Source organism: Homalodisca vitripennis, unplaced genomic scaffold (assembly GCF_021130785.1).
Source record: "Homalodisca vitripennis isolate AUS2020 unplaced genomic scaffold, UT_GWSS_2.1 ScUCBcl_4282;HRSCAF=10372, whole genome shotgun sequence".
Classification (NCBI taxonomy): Eukaryota; Metazoa; Arthropoda; class Insecta; order Hemiptera; family Cicadellidae; genus Homalodisca; species Homalodisca vitripennis.
The window spans coordinates 6,072-27,583 of NW_025780397.1; the positions used below are offsets into that span (position 1 = coordinate 6,072).

At 35.9% G+C, this 21,512-nt stretch overlaps 1 protein-coding gene across 1 annotated transcript; it reads right to left on the reverse strand.

Moving 5' to 3' along the window:
- Positions 1-583: 583 nt before the first annotated feature.
- Positions 584-21,487, reverse strand: LOC124372887 (glycoprotein-N-acetylgalactosamine 3-beta-galactosyltransferase 1-like). The gene is made up of 8 exons (XM_046831298.1): positions 21,340-21,487; positions 20,796-20,869; positions 19,236-19,385; positions 16,600-16,738; positions 14,955-15,073; positions 14,113-14,220; positions 3,635-3,792; positions 584-831 (listed from the first exon to the last, which is right to left on the reverse strand). The coding sequence occupies exons 1-8, from the start codon at positions 21,462-21,464 to the stop codon at positions 685-687; spliced, it is 1,020 nt and encodes a 339-aa protein (XP_046687254.1). The 5' UTR covers positions 21,465-21,487; the 3' UTR covers positions 584-684.
- Positions 21,488-21,512: the final 25 nt, after the last annotated feature.

The following is a 21,512-nucleotide window of genomic DNA, read 5'->3' on the forward strand; positions in this document are numbered from 1 at the left end:
AATTATAATGATCCTTCTACTTTGGGGGTGGGGGAGAGGTAGACATTTGAAGTGGAAATTAAGGGCACTTTATAATCAGGCTCAAAGAAAAATGTTTGAAAATAAGGACATGATTTTGTGTACAGGTATTTATTTTTAACTGTGCCATAATTTACATCTAAAATTGATTAAACACACAGGAAAGTTTAAATAGAGAATATAACCACATTTTATTTACGGTACATTTAAAAATTTGAATTTAGACACTCAAAACTTAGCCATCACTTTCCAATGAGTCGGTCATCTTTAAAACTTCTCGAGGGACACTATTTGTCTTGCTATTTTGGATATAAAATATTATCTTAAAACGATTTTTTTAAATAATTTTTTCTGCAGGCTTAAATATCGTTTCAGTATTATGCATCTTTAATGACCTATGTATTTTATCGGTCCTCCTTTAGATAGGTCAGTTTTGAATGTTCTTAATTTTGATCGGACTAAATTATAACTCATTCTGACACCTGAACCAAGAGAAAATCATACATTTATTACATGTAATTCTCTTTTAGGAAGAGGATGAACAGAACACAATTATTGACTTAAGTACGCTGACACAATTTGTCATGTTTATTTCAATAGCACATTCGTATTGTGGGATACACAGAAATAACAAAATACTCGTTGATATGTGTGCATTTATAAACATCAAATATGAATGACAATGGAAGAGTTACGATAGTATAACGAAGTACCATGAGGCCGCAGTGTGTATACCAAATAATCAAGGACACGCAGCTGATGCGGTGATATGTAGTGGAAGGAGACGGCAGTACTGGAGCAGCAGTCCAGGCCCTGTAACAACGATTACCACTGCTAACTATTGCTCATTAATGACCTTGAATTTTCCCCCATAAGATCAATGTTGTGCTCTTATTATAGTTGTAAAATTATGGGAAAACAACAAACGTTTTAAAAATTTCTCGATACTTTTATGGGTTATTCAAAAAACAATGTCGAACTTTGTTGTACTTCATCGTTTAAATATTCTAAAAGTACGCACTTCAAAAAAAAAAACCGAGTTTGGCTTCGTATTAAATATATCTCCCATACTTCTATGTTTAAAATTATGGAAGTAACAATGAGGTTTAACGTTGTTCTTATGGGGAAAAACTCAAGGACATTTAACAGTATAAATTTATAAATGTAATAGATAACTCTGATGTAGACTCCACTGCAATACGCGGGCCCATGTAAACCTATAAATCAAGCCCAACATCACTTGGCTGTGGCTGGTGATCTGCTGTAAATTCGGGGACAGATTTTTGTGGAGACTTCCTAACAGTTTAAAAATATTGAAATGTGATTGGGTGTACTCGCCTGATTGACTATTTAATGTTTTTTTTTTTGTTAATCGAGCACCTCGAGCACATTTAATTTATTTTGGAATATTCTCGGGTTCATTCCACAGACATGATGACGGATCCTAGCCCAATTTATTTTGGCGTTGATAAATTAAACTCTCTCTTGGTTGACCGAAATGAATTGATAACGCGTTCAAAAACCCGACACGACTGCACTGAGAAACAGTGGGCTTCAACTCGCTCTCTTGGGTCCATCACATCCCCCCCAAAAGTGGCGTCATCCCAGACAGTACCTCAGCAGATTCAGTAAATTCCTAAGTGTTTTACTGCGACTTAACCGTGCATCTGCTCCACACATGAACGTTTTCAGGTTTACTGGTTACAGACCTGGACTTAAAATTATACGCTATATTAAATTACATATCTTCTCCCGTATTGCTTATCATTATACAGGAAGCGTTACATCAGATAACAGTTTTCAAAGCGCCTGTACATTATAAGCTGCAATTACGAGACTGTTACGCATATTAAATAGCCAAACAATTTTTTAAGGCTCTATGTTATGATGTATATATTTTGTCTTTAAAATAAATTTCTGGTTGAACTTTAAAGTTTGAGTGTTTGACTACTTTAGAATAAAGTAAATGTACGTGTACAATGGCTATAAACGTACACTTTTGACAGATTTTCATGATCGTGGCAACAAGGTAAATTCAACATCGGCGTTGGAAATACAGGGTGCGGCAAAAAGATCTGATGTATTTAAAATAAAAAAACACAAAAATTAAAAGCGATAAAAAGTATTTTATTGGTTATTACATAAGCGTGTTGATGTAAATTAATGGAAATAACATCAGTACAACTTATTTCACACATTTAAGACCTGAAGATAACGTCCTTCAAATGATGGCCTTCTTTGGCCAATCATTCTTCAAGTCTTGTACTGAAGCTGTCGAACACCTTCTCTAACATTGCAGGAGGCAGGTTTGCAATTTATTGGCTTATGCCTTCTTTAAGTTCGACCAGCGTGCGGGGTTTGTTTGTGTTGTTTGCGAAAGTTCTCTTTATTGACATAACCATCCAGATGAAAATGTGCCTCGTCGCTCATCATGACAATTGTGTTGTTTACGGGCCGCCGAGGACTGGCTTCCACCGCTTCTCTCACTCGATCGATATTCTTTGGTGTCCGGGCTGACTTTGGACGTCCAGTCGACTTACGTTTTAAGGCTGATCCGGTAGCTCTGAAGTTACTCACCCATAACATAATCGTGTTACGAGTTGGGACTCTTCCTCTGGGACCAACGTTAAAACGTCTACGGAACTGCCGCTGAACAGCAACGCAGGAATCGCCACTTAAAAATAACGCCTCGACAACGAACGCACGATGCTCAGCTTACCACTGCTCCATGGCTACTGAAAATGTCCACATGTGGGCTCCCGAACGCGCTTATCCACACCACCCCCACCACTTACTCGCTTTACAGCACGGTGGCGAAAACCGTCAGATCATTTTGCCGCACCCTGTATAATTCACTTGAACCAGAAGTGCTCATGTACGGGCGAAACTTATGAAAAGCGTGCGAAGCCGCGGGAAACAGCTAGTGTTTGAATAACAATAAAATGTATTACTGATAGTTTAATATTTTTAATTGGCTGATAGAGACCGTGATTAGATGTTACCGGTCTGGCCTTAACAGTTGTATACCGAGACTCGTCACATTGTGATATATTTAATTTTTATATTATGTATTTATATTTGTTCAATGTTAGTATTTCATTTTAATATTTTTAACCATTAAATTACATTTATTGTACGGTACTTAATGTGTTGTATCGTAATCTGACCTCTATCATACATGTGGCATCTCAACGACAGTAAAAGATGATTGATTTACTACAGATGTCTCTTAAGAGGAAAAAATATCTGAATAATCAAAAATGCATACGTGAAACCTCCGATGAGAATCGAGTCAAGGGCGTAGCCAGAGAGGGGATCTAAGAAGTCCGGACCTCCCAAGTTAAAAAAATGTTCAATTACTTTTTCAGTAAACTATTTAAATAATTCAGTATAACTGACATGCACTGCTAACAGATAGTTCTCAACAAAGAAACGGGCCAATAACTTTTTAAGAAACAGAATGGAACCTTACTCTCTGTCTACTACTGGAAAATATCAGCAGTTGTTTGAACCGCCCGCAAGCTTTTCCTGGCTTCGTTCTAGAATAGAGTTTATTCAGGAATCGATCCTTATACATGGGATAAAAAAAATTAATGTTAGCAGAAATTCTTCATACCTCGTGATCCGGGTAGTACTGGTACTCCCAGTACCATTCGTATGGTTGAGAGTGGACAGGGAACAAATGGAACTCGGGACTGTAAGGAAAGAAACGTCCTCTTCCCTTATCGTCCCGACTGTCAACGATCGCAACGTTCACATTCATCAAGCATATTCCTGAAAACATTTGAATTCGTTCAACATCCCATAGTAAAAGTTTATTTTATTCATCATCACCTACATTGTGAATCATATTGTCTCTTTTTCACAAATCATGTTGTTCATATGTAGTACAACTTGTTCAATTAGTTATTTACAGCATGCTATCATTATTACAGATAATACATATTATATGCAAGTGAGAGATCCGGGTTCGAGTCCCGGATTGAAAATATATGTATACAGTTATTTGTACATATTATTTTTTCACTTTCACTATTTTTTTATTTGGATATATACATTACATAATTACATGCATATATATATAATTATATATATATATATATATATATATATATATATATATATATATATATATATATATTTACAGAAACAGGTTATTCTCTTCTTAACAAATAAACCACGGTATATTGGTTTGAAACATTTATAAATTTTCGTGTATCTAGGTACACTTCTTCAGATAAATATACATGTATAAATATTTACATAAATTGAAAAAAAACATTAGGTTAGAACTCAAACAATAAAAACAAACATTATAAATAAATACAGTAGATCAGCAGCTGATGGGCCATGGCATGACATGTGTGAATAAGTTGACGAAAACTAAATTTATCTTAAATTAAGACCCCTTGGATGTCTTGTCTGAAGCACCAATTGGTGTGCAGTTTCACTTTTTTCAATTTAAATCTATTAAGGCTTTCGTTTGAATCTTCAGGGATCTTATTTATGCCTTTGATGGTGTAGCAATTTTCTATCTGATTTTGTTTATGGACATTGATAGCGTGACTGGCTAAAGGTTTTTTTTTCTATATCGCTATGGACAATGTCAAATCGATGGCCAGTTACTCGTATCCGTAAAGGATTCGATGTCTGGCCGACGTATTGTTTTTCACAAAATTTACAGTCAAATCGGTAAATAAGGTTTTTTGTGTCACAGTTGATAGTTCCTTTGATAGGATATACATGATTGGTTACATTACTTTTGAAATTTTGACTTGTAGACATGATCTTACAGGTTCCACAACGGGGTTTTTGGCAAGGTTTACAACCAAAGGACTGTGATTCCTTATTTTCCTTTTTTAGAGGATCAGTACAGACCAACATCTGTTTAATGTTGGCGGGCTTTTTGAATACGACTCTTGGAGATTTTGAAAATAAGTCTTTAGTTTGTTGAGAATTTTGAAGTAGGTTAAAGGCTGTCTTCATGATTGCGTTGATTTTGTGAAGGCCAGGATAAAATTTTGTTATGAATTTCGGATCGTTTTGGGGAAAAGGATTATTATTTTTGTTTGATGGTTGATTCAAATTGTTCTTGATAACTTTATCGGGATATCCTAGTTTTCTAAAACCACAAGTTAATTTACTAATATAATTAATAAAATCGTCCTCATTACTGCAAAGATTTTTCGCACGAATTGAAAGACTCTTCGGAATACTCTTTTTCACGTAAGTGGGGTGACAACTATTGTAATTCAAATACTGCATAGTATTTGTGTCTTTTACATGTATTTTAGTTTTTAACAAACCAGACTCTATAAAAACATCTACGTCCAAGAAAGTAAGAATTTCATTAGAAACTTTCCAAGTAAATTTGAGGGTTGAAAACGTGTTCAATGCATGTAGAAATTCTTGAAGGAGTTCTTCACCATGATCCCACAGGAAAAAATACATCATCAATAAAACGGAACCAAACTAGAGGATCTTTTGGAGGAATTTTGAGTCTTTAAAGTAGCCTATATATCATTTCACATATCATAACTTTAAAATATCTCGTACAATGCTAATTGTTATTACATCCCTTACACTTAGATATATACAGGGTTGTAAAGTAAGTCCTGATACGCTTAGATATATTCCCATCGGATTGAGATATCGTTGTACAATCTTTAGTTTTGGAGGTTAATAAAACATTCAGAATTTTGCTAGGATCGCCATAGAGATTTTTTCACATCATTATGTGTCTTTGAATTTGACTTTCAAGATATGGGGTTGTAATTTGAAAATTTAAAGTGACCCCACTCTACTCCCCTATAAAACGGTGGGGGTGGGGTGGGGGTGGGGTGGGGAGATATTTGTATCCTTCAAAAAGTCCAAAAAGTATGTGATTTGTAAGTTCTATTCAATAGAAACACAATGACACGAAGAAAACTTCTCTACGACGTTCCTAGCAAGTTAAGGGCAAATAATCCCTTAAATTGTAATGCCAGCCAAAAAAGTCACCGCTTACCAAAACTATGCACACCAAAATATTTGGATACTACGTAAAGGGATAAGCTGGGCACCTCAGTCTTACTGAAAGATATCATGCGTGCATTGTCCCTAGAGATTATTATGTTTTTGCGTTTTTCCCATATTTTGCTAGAAACACCGTAGATATACTTTCTTATATTGTCTTTGTGTTTCTTTTTAATTGACATTTAAAAGGACATACCACAAGGTAGGGGTTGCAATTAGAAAATTTTAAGTAACTCCCTTCTATCCCTCTATGAAATGGTGGAGGGGATTTTTTTTATTCTCCAAAAATTCCACAAAAGTATTTTATTAAGTATGGTGAAGGTTGTACATCGATATCTCAATCCGTTTGGAATATATCCAGGATATAATCGTATATATCCATATTTTATCAAGTTATATTAAATTTGACGAAAGCCAATTATAGAATATCAAGCTACGACATCTGATGGTGAACAAACATTGGTAATAAAAAAGGATATAAGAATATAAGAAGACTGATATATTGTAAGTAAACGATTAATAAAAAAGTCTTACCATATTTGTCAAATAATAACACTAAACTGTCGGCCCTAGCCTACTAAATATTGACGTTAACAGTTCCATTCCACCTTTCCTCAAGTCTACTCTGCACAACGCTACATAGAGAAACCTTGTCTGTTTGAAATCCACAGCCTTCTAAATCCTCGTCTCCGCTGATGCACAGCACTATATAAAACTACTTCCCACATTGTTTGCAGATGCGAAATGGCTGAGTCAACTTGCCCAATATGTGTAAAAAAAGTATTAGACACGGAAAAAGGCATTGGTTGTGAAAGTAAATGTGAAAGATGGTTTCATGTGGTCTGTCTTGAAATGCCATTAACCGATTACAATAAATACGCTAATGACAAAAGGCTGAAATGGAAATGCCTGCGTGAGGACTGTGTTCCACCTCCTCAGCAGCCCCTGAATGCTATCAACCAGGCGCTCAAAAACCTACTTGATAAAATCAGTAATCTTGATAAGAAGATGGAGTCCCTTCTTGAAGTTCCCAGTAAGTTGGACTCTTTGCAAAGTTGCGTTGCACAAATTGATGAGAAATTGGAATCCATTGATTCTCGTCTCACTTGCTCCGAAATTCGTATCGGCACGCTTGAGGAAAGGGTTTCGGCCCTGGAGACCCTGAAGGACAGGCCAGCTCATTCACCAGAAGAGTTCTTCGCTGAAATCAATGATCGTGCTAAGCGCGCCTGTAATGTTATTATTTACAACCTTCCAGAGAGCTCTAACCCGTCAACTGAGTCCAGAATCAATTCTGATACCTCTGCTGTTGTCAAAATTATTAAGGCAGTTTCTCCTGATGCATCCAATCTTGAAGTCTTCAAAAGTGCCCGCATTGGAAAACCCAGAAAGGACAGCCCTCGCCCTCTCAAGCTCTTCTACAATTCTCCGGAATCCGCTAGATTACTGTTCACTCGCTTCTCCAAAATTGAACTAGCAAAATCTTATCCTGAACTCTCATCTGTCACCTTAGCAAGAGACAAAACTGATAAGGAGCGCAAATATCTACAATGTCTACGTGCTGAACTTGAAGAAAGAAGTAATAAAGGAGAAAAGGATATTACTATAAGGTACTTGAACGGGGTCCCTGTAATCGCTAAAACCAATCCAAAAAACTAGTTAATTTCCTTCTAGTTTATCTTTCAAAATGTAAATGGCCTCCGAACTAAACTCGACTGCCTTAAAAACCGCATTAACACATGTATTTATGATATTATTTCCTTTTGTGAGACAAACCTAGCTAGTGATATACTGGACTCTGAACTTGAACTCTACAACTTTAATTTACATAGACAGGGACAGGACCCCTGAGAACAGTTGTAAGAAATCTAAAGGTGGTGTGTTGGTGGCTGTCAACAGGATTTATCCCTCGTGGAAACTGCAATCCTCTTTCACAAACCTGGAGTGTGTATTTGTAAGTATCAAAATTGCTTCTTCTCTGATCCTGTTATGTTCTGCATATTTGCCACCGGCTTCATTGGCATCTACATATAATGATTTTGGTTTAGCTGTCGAAGAAATTGTTACCACTGGACCACGGTTAGACAAAGTAATTATCACGGGTGACTTTAATCAACCCGGTGTAAATTGGACAGACTATTTAAGTTCAGCCCTCAACACATCTTCCCAACACCTGGCTGACCTGGCCTGTTTCTTTAACCTTAAGCAACATAACACCGTGCTCAATAAGAGAGGAGTCATCCTGGACCTGATTTTTTCATCTGACCTCCATACTATTGTGGAACCAGCAGTGGATATCCTAATTGACCTTGAGGATGATCACCCCGCCCTAATCTGGGATATGGTCTTGAACTCATCTCCGCCCCCTTCACGAGTCACTTTCATCCCAGACCTAAAACGCTGTGATCTCATTGCAGTATTCAACTGGCTATCAAACCAATCCTACCCTGTAGTAACTTCAAACAACGTAGAACACTGTTTCTCTACCTTCTGCGCTGACCTTAGCTCTATAGTGAGAGCAAATTGCCCTTTGACAAAAATTGGTGCCTCTGTTTTCCCGTCATGGTATTCTTCTGAGTTAAAGGACTTCATCATCCGTAAAAAAAACTGTTCACAAGCTCTACAAGTCAACCCTTAAGTATGAACATCTGTTAAACTTCAAGCGGCTCAGGTACCATTGCAGACTGTTGGTCTCTCACTGTCGTCAACGTTTTATGAACCGCATTAACCAGTCAGTTATAAGAAACCCTAAGCTCCTCTGGGGCTTTGTAAACCAACTGAGAAATGTATCATCTTTCCCCACCAAGATTACCTTCGAAGGTAGGACGGCTGAAGACTCCGATTCTATCTCCAACCTATTTGCTGACTACTTCTCCACAATCTTCAAGGAACCAGCAAGTGAGCCCCCAACTTACAACTACACCAAGTCAAAGAACCTATCAATCTGGCAAACATCTGCTGTGACCGTCGAGAGGAAACTAAAAAATCTCAACCCTGACAAAGGAGCTGGTCCTGACAACATCCCTCCTTCTGTACTGAATTTCTGCAGCTCAATTCTCGCTCCTCATATCTCCATCTTTTGGAATTGCTTCTTCTCTTCTGGCATATTTCCCTCCTGCTTAAAGCCCGGTTTTATTGCAACTATATTTAAATCCGGTGACCGCACAGAAGCCAAGAACTATAGGCCCATTGTTATCCTCTCATCTCTGTCAAAAGTATTTGAATCTCTCATAATGGATGGCCTGGAGTTTGAGCTGAAACACACAATTATTCCTGAACAACACGGTTTTATGAGTGGTAAATCTACAACCACTAATCTTGCCTTATTCCACCACTACATAACATCTGCATTCTCAAACGGAAATCAGGTTGACTGCATATTCTTAGACTTCTCTAAGGCATTTGACAGAGTGAGCCACAAGCACCTTATGGCTAAACTTGATGCCATGGGATTCTCAAACTCTCTTTTGACGTTCCTTCATTCCTATCTCAGAGATCGTACACTCAAGGTTAGATGTGGAGGCGCTATTTCTCGGTCATTAAGTGCTTTGTCAGGGGTTCCCCAGGGATCTCTCCTCGGGCCTCATCTGTTTAACCTCTTTATAAATGATATCGACCACTGCCTTGGAGTTGAGCTGCTACTGTTTGCTGATGATGCAAAAATTTTCATAGAAATAAACTCTTTTACTGATCACCAACTGCTTCAATCAGCACTTTTCCATATCGAAAAATGGTGCCTTATGAACGCTATGGACCTTAATATTTCTAAATGCGCTGTGATGACCTTTTCAAGATCTTTTACACCCTGTCTCTTCAACTACTCTCTTTACAACACCGTTCTTCACCGAGTAGATAAAACAAAGGACCTTGGCGTCATCACGACACCAACTCTACACCCTGCTGAGCACATCCAATACATCTGTAATAGAGCAAACTCAACTCTTGGATTTATCTTCCGCTCTACTCGTAATCTTTCAGTAGACGCCCTGCTGATCCTCTACAAAGCGCTTGTTCGTCCTCTCCTGGAATACAACTCTTCCATCTGGTCACCTTCCCAAGAAGGACTCAAAACGCAACTTGAAAGAGTTCAGCATCGTCTTGTCAGAACAGCTGGGTTCAGAGATGGCCACCACTACATGAATGTTCCAATTGCTGGTTATCAACTACAGCATGGCCTTGCTCCTCTTGAGGCTCGTAGAAAGATACATGATCTTATCTTTCTCCACAAGATCATCATCGGAAGCATAGATTGCCCTCAACTACTCAACAAAATCTACTTCCATGTTCCTGGGCATACGAGACTGCGAGACACCTTTGCAAGACTGTACTATTCAACGACCTACCAACAACAGAGTACGATACCTCGACTTCTACGCAGCGGAAATGAGATGGGACATCTTGTTGACTTCTTCGCCACCAGCCCTGCTAGATTTCGAGAAGAAATCATCAAATTAGTATATGGCACTCTATAATTTCTGTTTCAACTATACCTTTTTTAGTAGTACTTTGTTATACAGGGTGTACATAAAGTCCTGCACTGGTATAATATTTTCTAAACGATAACAGATAAATGAACAAGATTTGGTACATCAATACTACACCTAAAAATCTACTTTTTGAAGGAACTATCAGTTTTCTGTAATATCATGGGGACGTCCCGCAAGGAGTCGGAAGGAAATCTTAAATAGGAGCATAGGTCAGTATGCACATCATTTTAAAGGGCTTATCTAGCAGAGTTTAATGCCGCAAACCGCACTCAAAAAGATTGATCCAGTACAAAATGGCGGCTGTTCAAAGGTTTTACTTGGTTACATTTCATTAGTAGCCATAACCCCGGTAAAGCAAAACTGCAACCAAACGAATACTGCAGATAAATACTACATTATGATTGTCAGTTGTACAGAAGTGAATTATGACGTAGGTTATCCTCAAGGGTTACAAATTTGGTCCTAATATATTGGTAACAGTGTTTAAATAGGCTCTTACGTCAATGCCGTAGTGTGGGGGTGCTCCGTCCTGTTGAAACCAGATATTCTGGTAATGTTCTCCAAACATGTTTCGAAGTGCTGGTGTAATTTCATTTTCTAGCAAACGTTAATATGATATTGCACTTAAATTTCCTTCAATAAAGAAAGGACCTACCAACTGGGTACCTATCACACCAAGCCAGACATTCACCTTTAGTGAATACTGCGTATGTGCTTCCCGCATCCAGTGAGGATTTTCGCTACTCTAGTACGTAACGGCAATTGTGCCTGTTTACACTTCCATTCAGCATAAATGAACAATCGTCTGAAAACACAATATTGTTTGCATCAATTTCGTTGCAATCTATTTTGGCCATCATAGTTTCACAAAATTCTATACGTCGATCGAAATCAACTTCGTTGAGTTCGTGCACCAAATGAACTTTATAAGGCTTAAAATTAGACCCTTTCAGAATCTTTTTAACAGACGTAACAGAGATGTCATGAGTTTGTGTTGCTGAGCGTAGGGACTCTTGCGTATTCTCAATAAATGAGTGCAATACATCTAAAGAGTTGCCTTCAGTTGTCGCAGTAGCGGGCCTTCCTGTCCTATGACGATCGGAAACACTTCCTGTTTCCATAAAGCGTTGAACAGTTCTCCCTACAGTTGTTCTAGAAATTGGCTGCCTCTCGTGAAAGTAGTCATGAAATAAATGGCATGCTTCCTCGTGTGATCGTCCGTTGTTTCCCCAACCAACCATCATAAGAAGTGTTATACGTTCACGTTCGTCAAGCAACATAGTGTAGTTGAAGAACTACAAGCAATACGACAAACTCTTTTGTACTAAAGTGCACTGATAGAAAGGTTGGACAGCACTACTAAAACAAGAAAACTAGAATAGCCTACTATGAATAGACTGGCTAATTGGAAAGTCCAAACTGCGACCCAAAGATAAGAGCTTTTTAATTGTTACTGTTATCAGGTTTTCCCCGTTATCAATATATTAGGACCAAATTTGTACCCCTTGAGGATAACCTACGTCATAATTCACTTCTGTACAAATGACAATCATAATGTAGTATTTATCTGCAGTATTCGTTTGGTTGCAGTTTTGCTTTACCGGGGTTATGGCTACTAATGAAATGTAACCAAGTAAAACCTTTGAACAGCCGCCATTTTGTACTGGATCAATCTTTTTGAGTGCGGTTTGCGGCATTAAACTCTGCTAGATAAGCCCTTTAAAATGATGTGCATATTGACCAATGCTCCTATTTAAGATTTCCTTCCGACTCCTTGCGGGACGTCCCCATGATATTACAGAAAACTGATAGTTCCTTCAAAAAGTAGATTTTTAGGTGTAGTATTGATGTACCAAATCTTGTTCATTTATCTGTTATCGTTTAGAAAATATTATACCAGTGCAGGACTTTATGTACACCCTGTATATTATAGTCTTTGCATTTAAATTGTTCGATATTGTTGTTGTATTGTATAGTTTATTGATTATTTCATGTACCTGTTCTTGTCGATCTTGTTTAATCAACCCTGTTTTGCTTGACTCTCAGTGCATCTTGAATCTCCAAACTTTTCTTGTTATATTGTCAAATGGTTACCTGTTGTTGTTATTGAAGTATTGTTATCTATTAATTTAGTCGTTATCAAGTTTTTGTTATCCAACTGTATCAGTTGTTGTATTCGTTTGTTGCACTCTTATTCTATATTGTTATGTTATTTTACTATGAAATGGTATTGTAAAAGTGGCGATTGCCGTGGAAATAAATAAATAAATAAATAAATAAATAAATAAATAAATAAATAAATAAATAAATAAATAAATAAATAAATAAATAAATAAATAAATAAATAAATAAATAAATAAATAAATAAATAAATAAATAAATAAATAAATAAATAAATAAATAAATAAATAAATAAATAAATAAATAAATAAATAAATAAATAAATAAATAAATAAATAAATAAATAAATAAATAAATAAATAAATAAATAAATAAATAAATAAATAAATAAATAAATAAATAAATAAATAAATAAATAAATAAATAAATAAATAAATAAATAAATAAATAAATAAATAAATAAATAAATAAATAAATAAATAAATAAATAAATAAATAAATAAATAAATAAATAAATAAATAAATAAATAAATAAATAAATAAATAAATAAATAAATAAATAAATAAATAAATAAATAAATAAATAAATAAATAAATATATTAATATTCTATTCTGGAGGCCCAGCATAACAATTAATAAATTTGAAATTATATAACATTATTTTATATAATATTTAAGTAGGTTTCATGTGTCGCCAATACAATGTAACGCTTCATTTTAAAATTGTAATATTTTAAACAGTTAGTTTTCAAGTTGTAATTTAATTCTTTTATTTAATGAGTTTTATCCTCGGAAATTTATTTGTGAATCAAACAGGATTTTTCCGGACATTTGCCATTGTTCAATGAAACAAAAAAAAATCAGTAATACTACGTTTCGAGATCTGCAATCTGATCTCTTCTTCAGGTAAATGACTAACCTAACACATAATTACAAACTAGGTTAAAATAAACAAATCATAACAAAGCGTTGTGGCACGCCTAAGTCAGGAATCACAACCACCATGTTGTGTGTTAACTTCACTAACTCTAAAAAATGCACTTAATAAAAAACTATACACAACACTAATCATTAAAACTGAACTACAGAATACAGGTCACAATACGTCTGCATTCGTCTACTAACAACATGGCGGTTGCGATTCCTGACAATGCTTTGGTATGATTTGTTTATTTTAACCTAGTTTGTAATTATGTGTCAGGTTAGTCATTTACTTGAAGAAGAGATCAGATTGCAAATCACGAAACGTAGTGTTACTGACTTCATTGTTTGACTGAACGATATCAAATGTCCGGAAAATCCTGTTTCATTCACAATCCTTTCATCGTCAAAAAATAAACTTCAAACAAAGAAATCTATTTGGGTCCTCCATCCGACATCCCGCATCATCATAAATCCACTGCTGGTAAAGCCTATTCTTGTGTAATTACTAGAAAGAGTAATTAATCAAAGTTATAAGATTATATTCACCCATCTGAACATCTTCTCCAGCACCACTTCCGCTTTGAAGACATTTATCTTTGTTTGGAATCGCTTCTTGAACAAACTTCCTCAATGCAGCTCTACTTATTACATACCCTGCAACAGGTAGAGTGGCATTAAATGGATCAATCAAGTTTGGAACTAACACAAAGTTAGTTAATTAGTTAGTAATCTGGCACGGGCTGCGGCTAAATTAGTTATCATTATGGTGGTACCCTCACTCTCACTAGACCAATATAGATGCTATCCAGTCTTTTACAAGTAGTGCAGTTATGGAAGTTTTAATCGATTTCCAAATTTATCCCCAAGTGGTACCTGTATGCGTTTCCAACAATGGCTTAAAGAGGGGTTAATCTGATCTCGTTAATTAGTTCAACAACTTTATAATTTGTATTGTAAAGTGAATTTCATTTCAAACATAAAAGCCAATTAAAGTCTGTATCACGAATTAAGTCACCAAAAGCTAAAGTTCAAAACTGGAGGAAAAAATTGTTTAGCACTGTTTTCTAATTTAGTGGATTGAATTAAAATTTCACATTTTTTAAGAAGAGGTAGATCCTTTTTTAATTCTTACTCCGACCGTCTTCATGATCCTGTGGCATGTTCGGGGATCTTATCTGACAGAACGAGGTTAGTTGATTCAGTTCAAGGTCGATAGTACTTATCAAAAGTGCTAAGGCCACGGGAAGGATTTGAACCTGAGCTTTATCTAACTCAGATCCAAAGTCCATCGTCTAAGATCGCCCAGGCATTATCTCAATGAGGATCTACATAAAACAGTGTGTTTCCACAAAACTAGAAGGAACAAAATAAATGGTAGTTTCTCATACCTGCTCCACCACTCATAAATCCTTGAGTGGCAAAGGGTTTGAATCTGCAGCCCAGGTATAGGGCTTTCGAAGGGTCGTGCTTTGCCAAGATATATCTCAAATTCTCCACAACAACAAATCTGCAAAATAAAACATTGTTTTATTACTTATCCTGCAAGTTTAGACTGCACTAAAAATATGTGACAATCTAATTAAATCATTTGTATTTCGTAAAGTAAGCCATGTATAAATGATACTTTGTCGTAGTTCATCGTAACAAATTAAATAAGGCAATGACTGGCATGGTATACACTTGATACGTGGCACGTATGGGTGTTTATAGTAGAAAGACTCGTACTTTGCCTCTTTTCTGATAAAAGACTTTTTGGGTAATTTTTGAAATGTTCAGATTGACTGCCAGTATCCAACAATGAGATTCGTACACTTTTATAGTAAATAAATAAATAAACATATGTAAAGGAGTGTCGAAGGACATGGCTCAACATAACGAAATAGTTCTCTCACACACGAACGAGTGGCCTCCTTCTTTTTTTTACCTTAAAATCAACATAGAGTTCTTCTTTGGACCAAAAGGAATGACACTATACATTTTGAAAACTAAAGGCCAAAAGGCAGTCTGCCCGTCTGTGGGATGGCTCTTGAGAGACAAGTCTTAGAGACTTGAAACTTGGTTTATATGTTTCTCTTAGACACTTTTTGGTGGGTCAAAATGTCAAAGGTCGCCCGACCAAAAGTGGGCCCGACATAAAGGTCTGTATGTGTGACAAAGCGTGATAGAAAGGTCCTGCAGACTTAAAACTTGATAAAGAGGTCCCTGCCGTTCTAAGAAAGAAATTCGGGTTCAAAAGATAAACGGACGTCTCGGGCAGTCCGTCCGTCTGTGAGATAATTATTTCGTTATGTCACTTCGGGCAGTCCGTTCGACCGTGAGATAATTATTTAGTTATGTCACTTCGGGCAGTCCGTTCGTCCGTGAGATAATTATTTAGTTATGTCACTTCGGGCAGTCCGTTCGTCCGTGAGATAATTATTTCGTTATGTCACTTCGGGCAGTCCGTTCGTCCGTGAGATAATTATTTCGTTATGTTACTTCGGGGCTCTACGATACTCTGTTCTATCGGGGTTGAAAACAAAATTAATAGTTTACATGGGTAAAATATACTAATAAGTTATTTTTTGAATATTATAAACTAATTATATAATTGCATATATTATTTCGCTTTTTGAGAGATTTTTGAGGCCAGCGACAATGTTTAAAAGAACGCATTTATTTTTTTCCCATATTTAGCTATTATCCCCCCCCATGTAGCCTATAGCAATTTCACCACAGTATATTATATTTTAATATTTCGGGTACGCAACGTAAAATTTAAATATAAAGCGTTAAATCAATAGGCTTCATATTTTGCAACCCTTACAGATAGAAGGTTCAACAAATTGGAAGGACGCACTTTGCCAAGAATTCCGGTAATGTAATGGAGGCTCTAAGAAATATAACGACTTGTTTGCATTTCTAGGGACGTTCCTAGTAACATGAATATGAAAAGGGGACAAATCTTACAACTTGGAATCAGTAACTAACAAAATGTTAAACTGCAATTAAAATACAAAACGATATAAGCTATATGTCATCGGCTGTACTTACGTATCGTCATCCGCCTTAAGAACCCAATCAATTGACTCCATGTAGAACTTATAGACATACTCCATCGCTGCTTTGGTCTTATCAAAGAGATATTCTCTCCCTTCTTTTGTAGTGATAGCAATGGATGGTAGGGAACTGTCTGAAATTTACAATTTATTAAGAGAAATGTGTGTAGTTAGATTTATAACTCTTATCGCAATGTTTAAAACCGTTCCATATGACGTATTCAGATAAATTACAAGAATAAAATTACGTATTATTTGTAAACCAAGAACAGTTTTCACTGTAGAAATTATGGAGAGGGTTTTTAATTATTGTAAACGTTGTCAATTGGTACAAACTGAGGAATTCGATGTGGTCTCCTAAATGCGCGAGAGGGGAACCGTGGTAAGGAGGGGGAGCGGCGGTGGAGGGGAGCCGGTTCACAGACTGAGCTCTCGACTTCCCCCTCCACTCCACATGACCAGTAGACTACTGCGCATCGTCGGGCCGAGGACCGTATGGAATCTCTCGGCTTGTACTTTATGGTTCAATGCGAATGTTGCGTTTAGCTCCATTTCAACTTCCGGATAGTGCAGCGTCTGAGATCTGAACAACATTCACATGAATCTTTCACAACTCTTTCCAACTTTTCAATTGTTATCATAAACCGTTGTGCTTCATGAAACAAGGTTATAGGCTAACCAATAGTAATATTTGGTATTTAATTAAAACTTAATAAGTAAAATACAAACATTATTTAAGCGATTAGAGTGCTGGCTTGCTGGTGTGTATTTTTAAACAAAAATAGCAAAGTCTTTGCTGATAATGTTTAGCTATAAACAATAATGTTATATTAAATCACGTTTAACATTTACATATTATATTATTAATTTAGAATATGTTTATAATTTTATGCATTAGACTGTCCTTAATAGAGAAATCACTTTTAAATTAATATTTTAATAGAATTTAAGCAATCATACTCGTATGCTTAAGAGTTGAATCTGTACAGATTTAAATTGCTAGATAGAAATGTGTGTATTATTTTAGTGAAACTTAAAAATTAAATGCGGTTACAAAACTATACATGACCAAGAGACATATTAAAAATTGAGTAAATCTTCCAAATAAATCATCAAATTCTTCAATTACTTCATAATTGTGTTTTAAGTGAACACATGGTTCTATGATGGAACACTGTTCAGGGATATGTAGTAGAATGTCGAATGAAGAAACGCCGAGGACGAAAAACTTTATTTGATCGAAAAAATACCTAAAATAATTTGAATAAAACCAACCATCTGCCGGAAAGAGGAAAATCTGAGTTCCAGTGATGGTGTAAACAGAAAATTTTACAAAAGAAAAAGTTTAATTAAACGCTATTTTTAAACAATATAAGGAATACAAATTTATTAATTCTGATAGTTATTGTAATAAACATGGTAACCCTCTGGTGCTACTGAATTTTTAAAAGTTGGGTCTTATAGCACTGTATTGTGATAAAAAACTATGCTATGTAGTTATTGAGAATTGAAACATCGATGTTATGAATCAATATCATACAAGCGAAGTTTCTCATACATCTCTGAATATGAAAAGAGAGGAGGTTTTATGTAAATAAACAACATCTAGCGATATTGGGTTGTCAGTCTTGGTGCAAATATTTTCTGCACGCTTAGTATGGGAGACACTTGCGAATGAAAATTTAGAATACAATTTAAAATGGTCGAAGAAAAAGAGAAGACTCTTTCTTTGTCTGTGCTCCGATTACAATATTATTATGCCCTATTATTAAGACTGCTTAGATTGCTTCAGACTACTTATTAACCCTTCGCACGCCGCTAATCAATGAACTTTTCTATAACGCCAAGACAAGTAAAAGGTTTTGTTTCTTTAAGTTCAAAGCTAACTTTACTATAGTTAAATTATAAAAAAATAAGAGAGAAAAGGATAAAACGCGATATTGTACTTAATATTCGCATATTTATTGATACAAAAATACCTATTCACAAAACTGTTAGTTTCAATTTAATTGTAAAATGTAATTAAACAGAAAAGTTTAGTTAAATTTTAATATAAAACAAAATAAATATTTAAAACTAACCACAACTCTACCACTCGATGAAGAATAATAACGAGATACATAGTAAACACACACTCATAACAACCGATAAAGCATTAATACACGCCACGGATATGTTTGGTTATGGCTCTGTAGAAGACGCAAAACTTACGTGCGGGCGTTTAGAGTGAGACAAAGGGCGCTCATGACCTCTCGCTGAGTGAAGGTCGTTTATAAATACTTCCTTGGCAAACGCGATAAGCACGGAGCGTGCACCGGGAAATTCTAAGGCCTTTTGTGAACTAAAAAACTCTCCAAGAGACAATCTATAATATTGGATATAACTGTATTTGGCGTTTTGGTCAAAATATGCCAATCTAATATATACGTCTACGGTGTGGGAATAGTTAAAAGTGGATAGACGTTTAGATTGAAATGTTTTCTCTTATAGTTGGCCCTGGATTAGTAATCTTTTACAAATTAAAATATATTCTATCTCTTTGGGCCTCTGTCATCATCTGAAATGTTGGATCACGTTGCACCCCTACACAGCTAGTAAAGGTACTAGTATGACTTACACGTAGGAAATTACCATTCTTGGAACTCATGAAGAGCAGGATGTTACATCTCTTGCCCCAAGTATCCCTGATATGCACAGCTTTTGTCTTGTGATTCTCTGGCACTGTCGCAACCCAGCAGAGGATACGTACTTTCTTGGCCATCTCAAAGGCTACTTCTTCACCTAGAATTGCATAGATTCCAGTTATTACATCAACAGTGAAATATTCTTTAAAACCTCACATCCCGCTGATCTGAATACGGATTCTCCCTGCCGCAAAACCATAGCCCAGTTGGGGATTGCTGTACATTTCAGCCTGACTACGGATAATCCCTGCCGTCAATTCCATAGCCCAGTTGGGGATCGCTGCACATTTCAGCCTGACTACGGATAATCCCTGCCGTCAATTCCATAGCCGAGTTGGGGATTGCTGCACATTTCAGCCTGACTACGGATAATCCCTGCCACAAAATCCATAGCCCAGTTGGGATTGCTGCACATTTCAGCCTGACTACGGATACTCCCTGCCACAAAACCATAGCCCAGTTGGGGATTGCTGCACATTTCAGCCTGACTACGGATAATGGGTCTATTTCGTTTAAGGGCCAGCACAAAAGACCCTAGCTTGCCTATTCAAAACTCAGATCACGCGATGCTTGCCCGCTGCGCAGCGCTTTGCGCTGCTTGCTCTTTTAGAAAAAAAATTAACTCGAGCTTGCAAAGTCCAAGCCTAAATCAACTCATCACGCTTTATTGAACAAGAAAAGCTAAGTAGGTTTCATTACAGGGAAAAGATAAGCGGCGCGCGTTTATCACTGATAAGATAAGACGGGTTTATACTAGAAGTAGTACCTGGACTACTGCTCTACGAACTAATAAACACAAAAAAAAAAACAAAAAAAAAAAAAAGATTAAATGCACTGTCAGTCAGGTATAGTATGTTTGTAAGGTGCTGGCCCTTAAACGAAAAAGACCCCGGATAATCCCTGCCGTTAATTCCATAGCCCAGTTGGGGATTGCTGCGCATTTCCGCTTGACTACGGATACTCCCTGCCGTAAAATGTGAGTTGGGGATTTTTGCACATTTTCATCCAATTACATTTTTAATTTACAAGGTTTCAAGATGGATGCCATATATCGTTTCAAAAAGCATATATATGGCATCTAGCCGTAAGACTATCAATTCTACCATTATTCATAGGACATTTACAAATTTGTATGGTGATTATATAGAAATGTTTATTCATTAGTTACGTTGGTAATTCAAGTCTGCAATTTCAAAATGAGGGCTATTTATATCTATGCAAATCATAAATCTCGTCTGTGACTGACTATGGGCGTACATTGTGTCCTTCGAGTAAGAATGCGCTACCCTTTAGGGTATGTTTAATCTAAGGAAATAAACAATAGTCCTAAAGGGTTTTGAACCTTGTTCTATTAAAAATTAAAGTATTTTTTAATATAAATAAAATGTTAATACAAATATACAAATTTTACAAACTTTTAAAAACAGTTGCATTATATTGTGTTCTTGTAATGTAACGTAGAAATAACTTCAACGAATTAAAGTTGTAAATTTGTTTGTAAACTTACCTTTCTGATTGTATTGGTGTAGAGGTGAGTATTGACGTTGCTCTTTATGTGGATCTGAGTTTGCTTGTTCGAACCTGCATGTGACAGAATTAAGATTTATAGTTTCATATAATAATTATCATAGGTTCTAAATAAACATATTTATTAAAATATCAATTTTGGAATACATGTAATGATATAGAAAAAATCTCTTAGAAGCCAATTTTGAGCAATATAATAGCCTCCTTAAATAAAGATAGTACGTTTTAAACTACGTTGAACATTCTCCTATATTTCTGGGTGGCAAATTTGTCAAAATGACGGATTTAAATTTAAAAATAATAGAACACCGATCAACTCAAGTTATTGATATAGTTTTTATTAGTGTACAGTTGAAGTTATGTCAACGATTAATTTTAAGTTCTATTACACTGTTACCTATATTTTCAAAAAAAGTATTTATAAAATATTCACTTGAGAAAATACCTGTACACTGCCTTACAGTATTTCTCCACATAAAGCATAGTAACACTAACACATCTACAGATTCAGTTTGAAACTGTACCTCAGGTCGTGGAGCACGCGCTTGTCTAACATATTGGAAGTTATCAATAACAACAAGGAAGTTGGGAAGAAACCACACACGGCTCCTAACATGAAAGATGTAAACCAAGACTCTATTTTGGCCATTGACGAGTGAATCAAAGGTAGTACACCTAGAAATAGAAAGAAATATTA

Excerpts from the sequence above, each read along its gene's own strand:
- LOC124372887 (XM_046831298.1), bottom strand. The coding sequence starts at position 21,464 with ATGGCCAAAATAGAGTCTTGGTTTACATCTTTCATGTTAGGAGCCGTG. Across the intron at positions 16,739-19,235 it reads CTTCATGAGTTCCAAGAATG|ACAGTTCCCTACCATCCATT; the intron begins GTAATTTCCTAC and ends TGTAAATTTCAG. Across the intron at positions 14,221-14,954 it reads ATTTATGAGTGGTGGAGCAG|GGTATGTAATAAGTAGAGCT; the intron begins GTATGAGAAACT and ends TACCTGTTGCAG.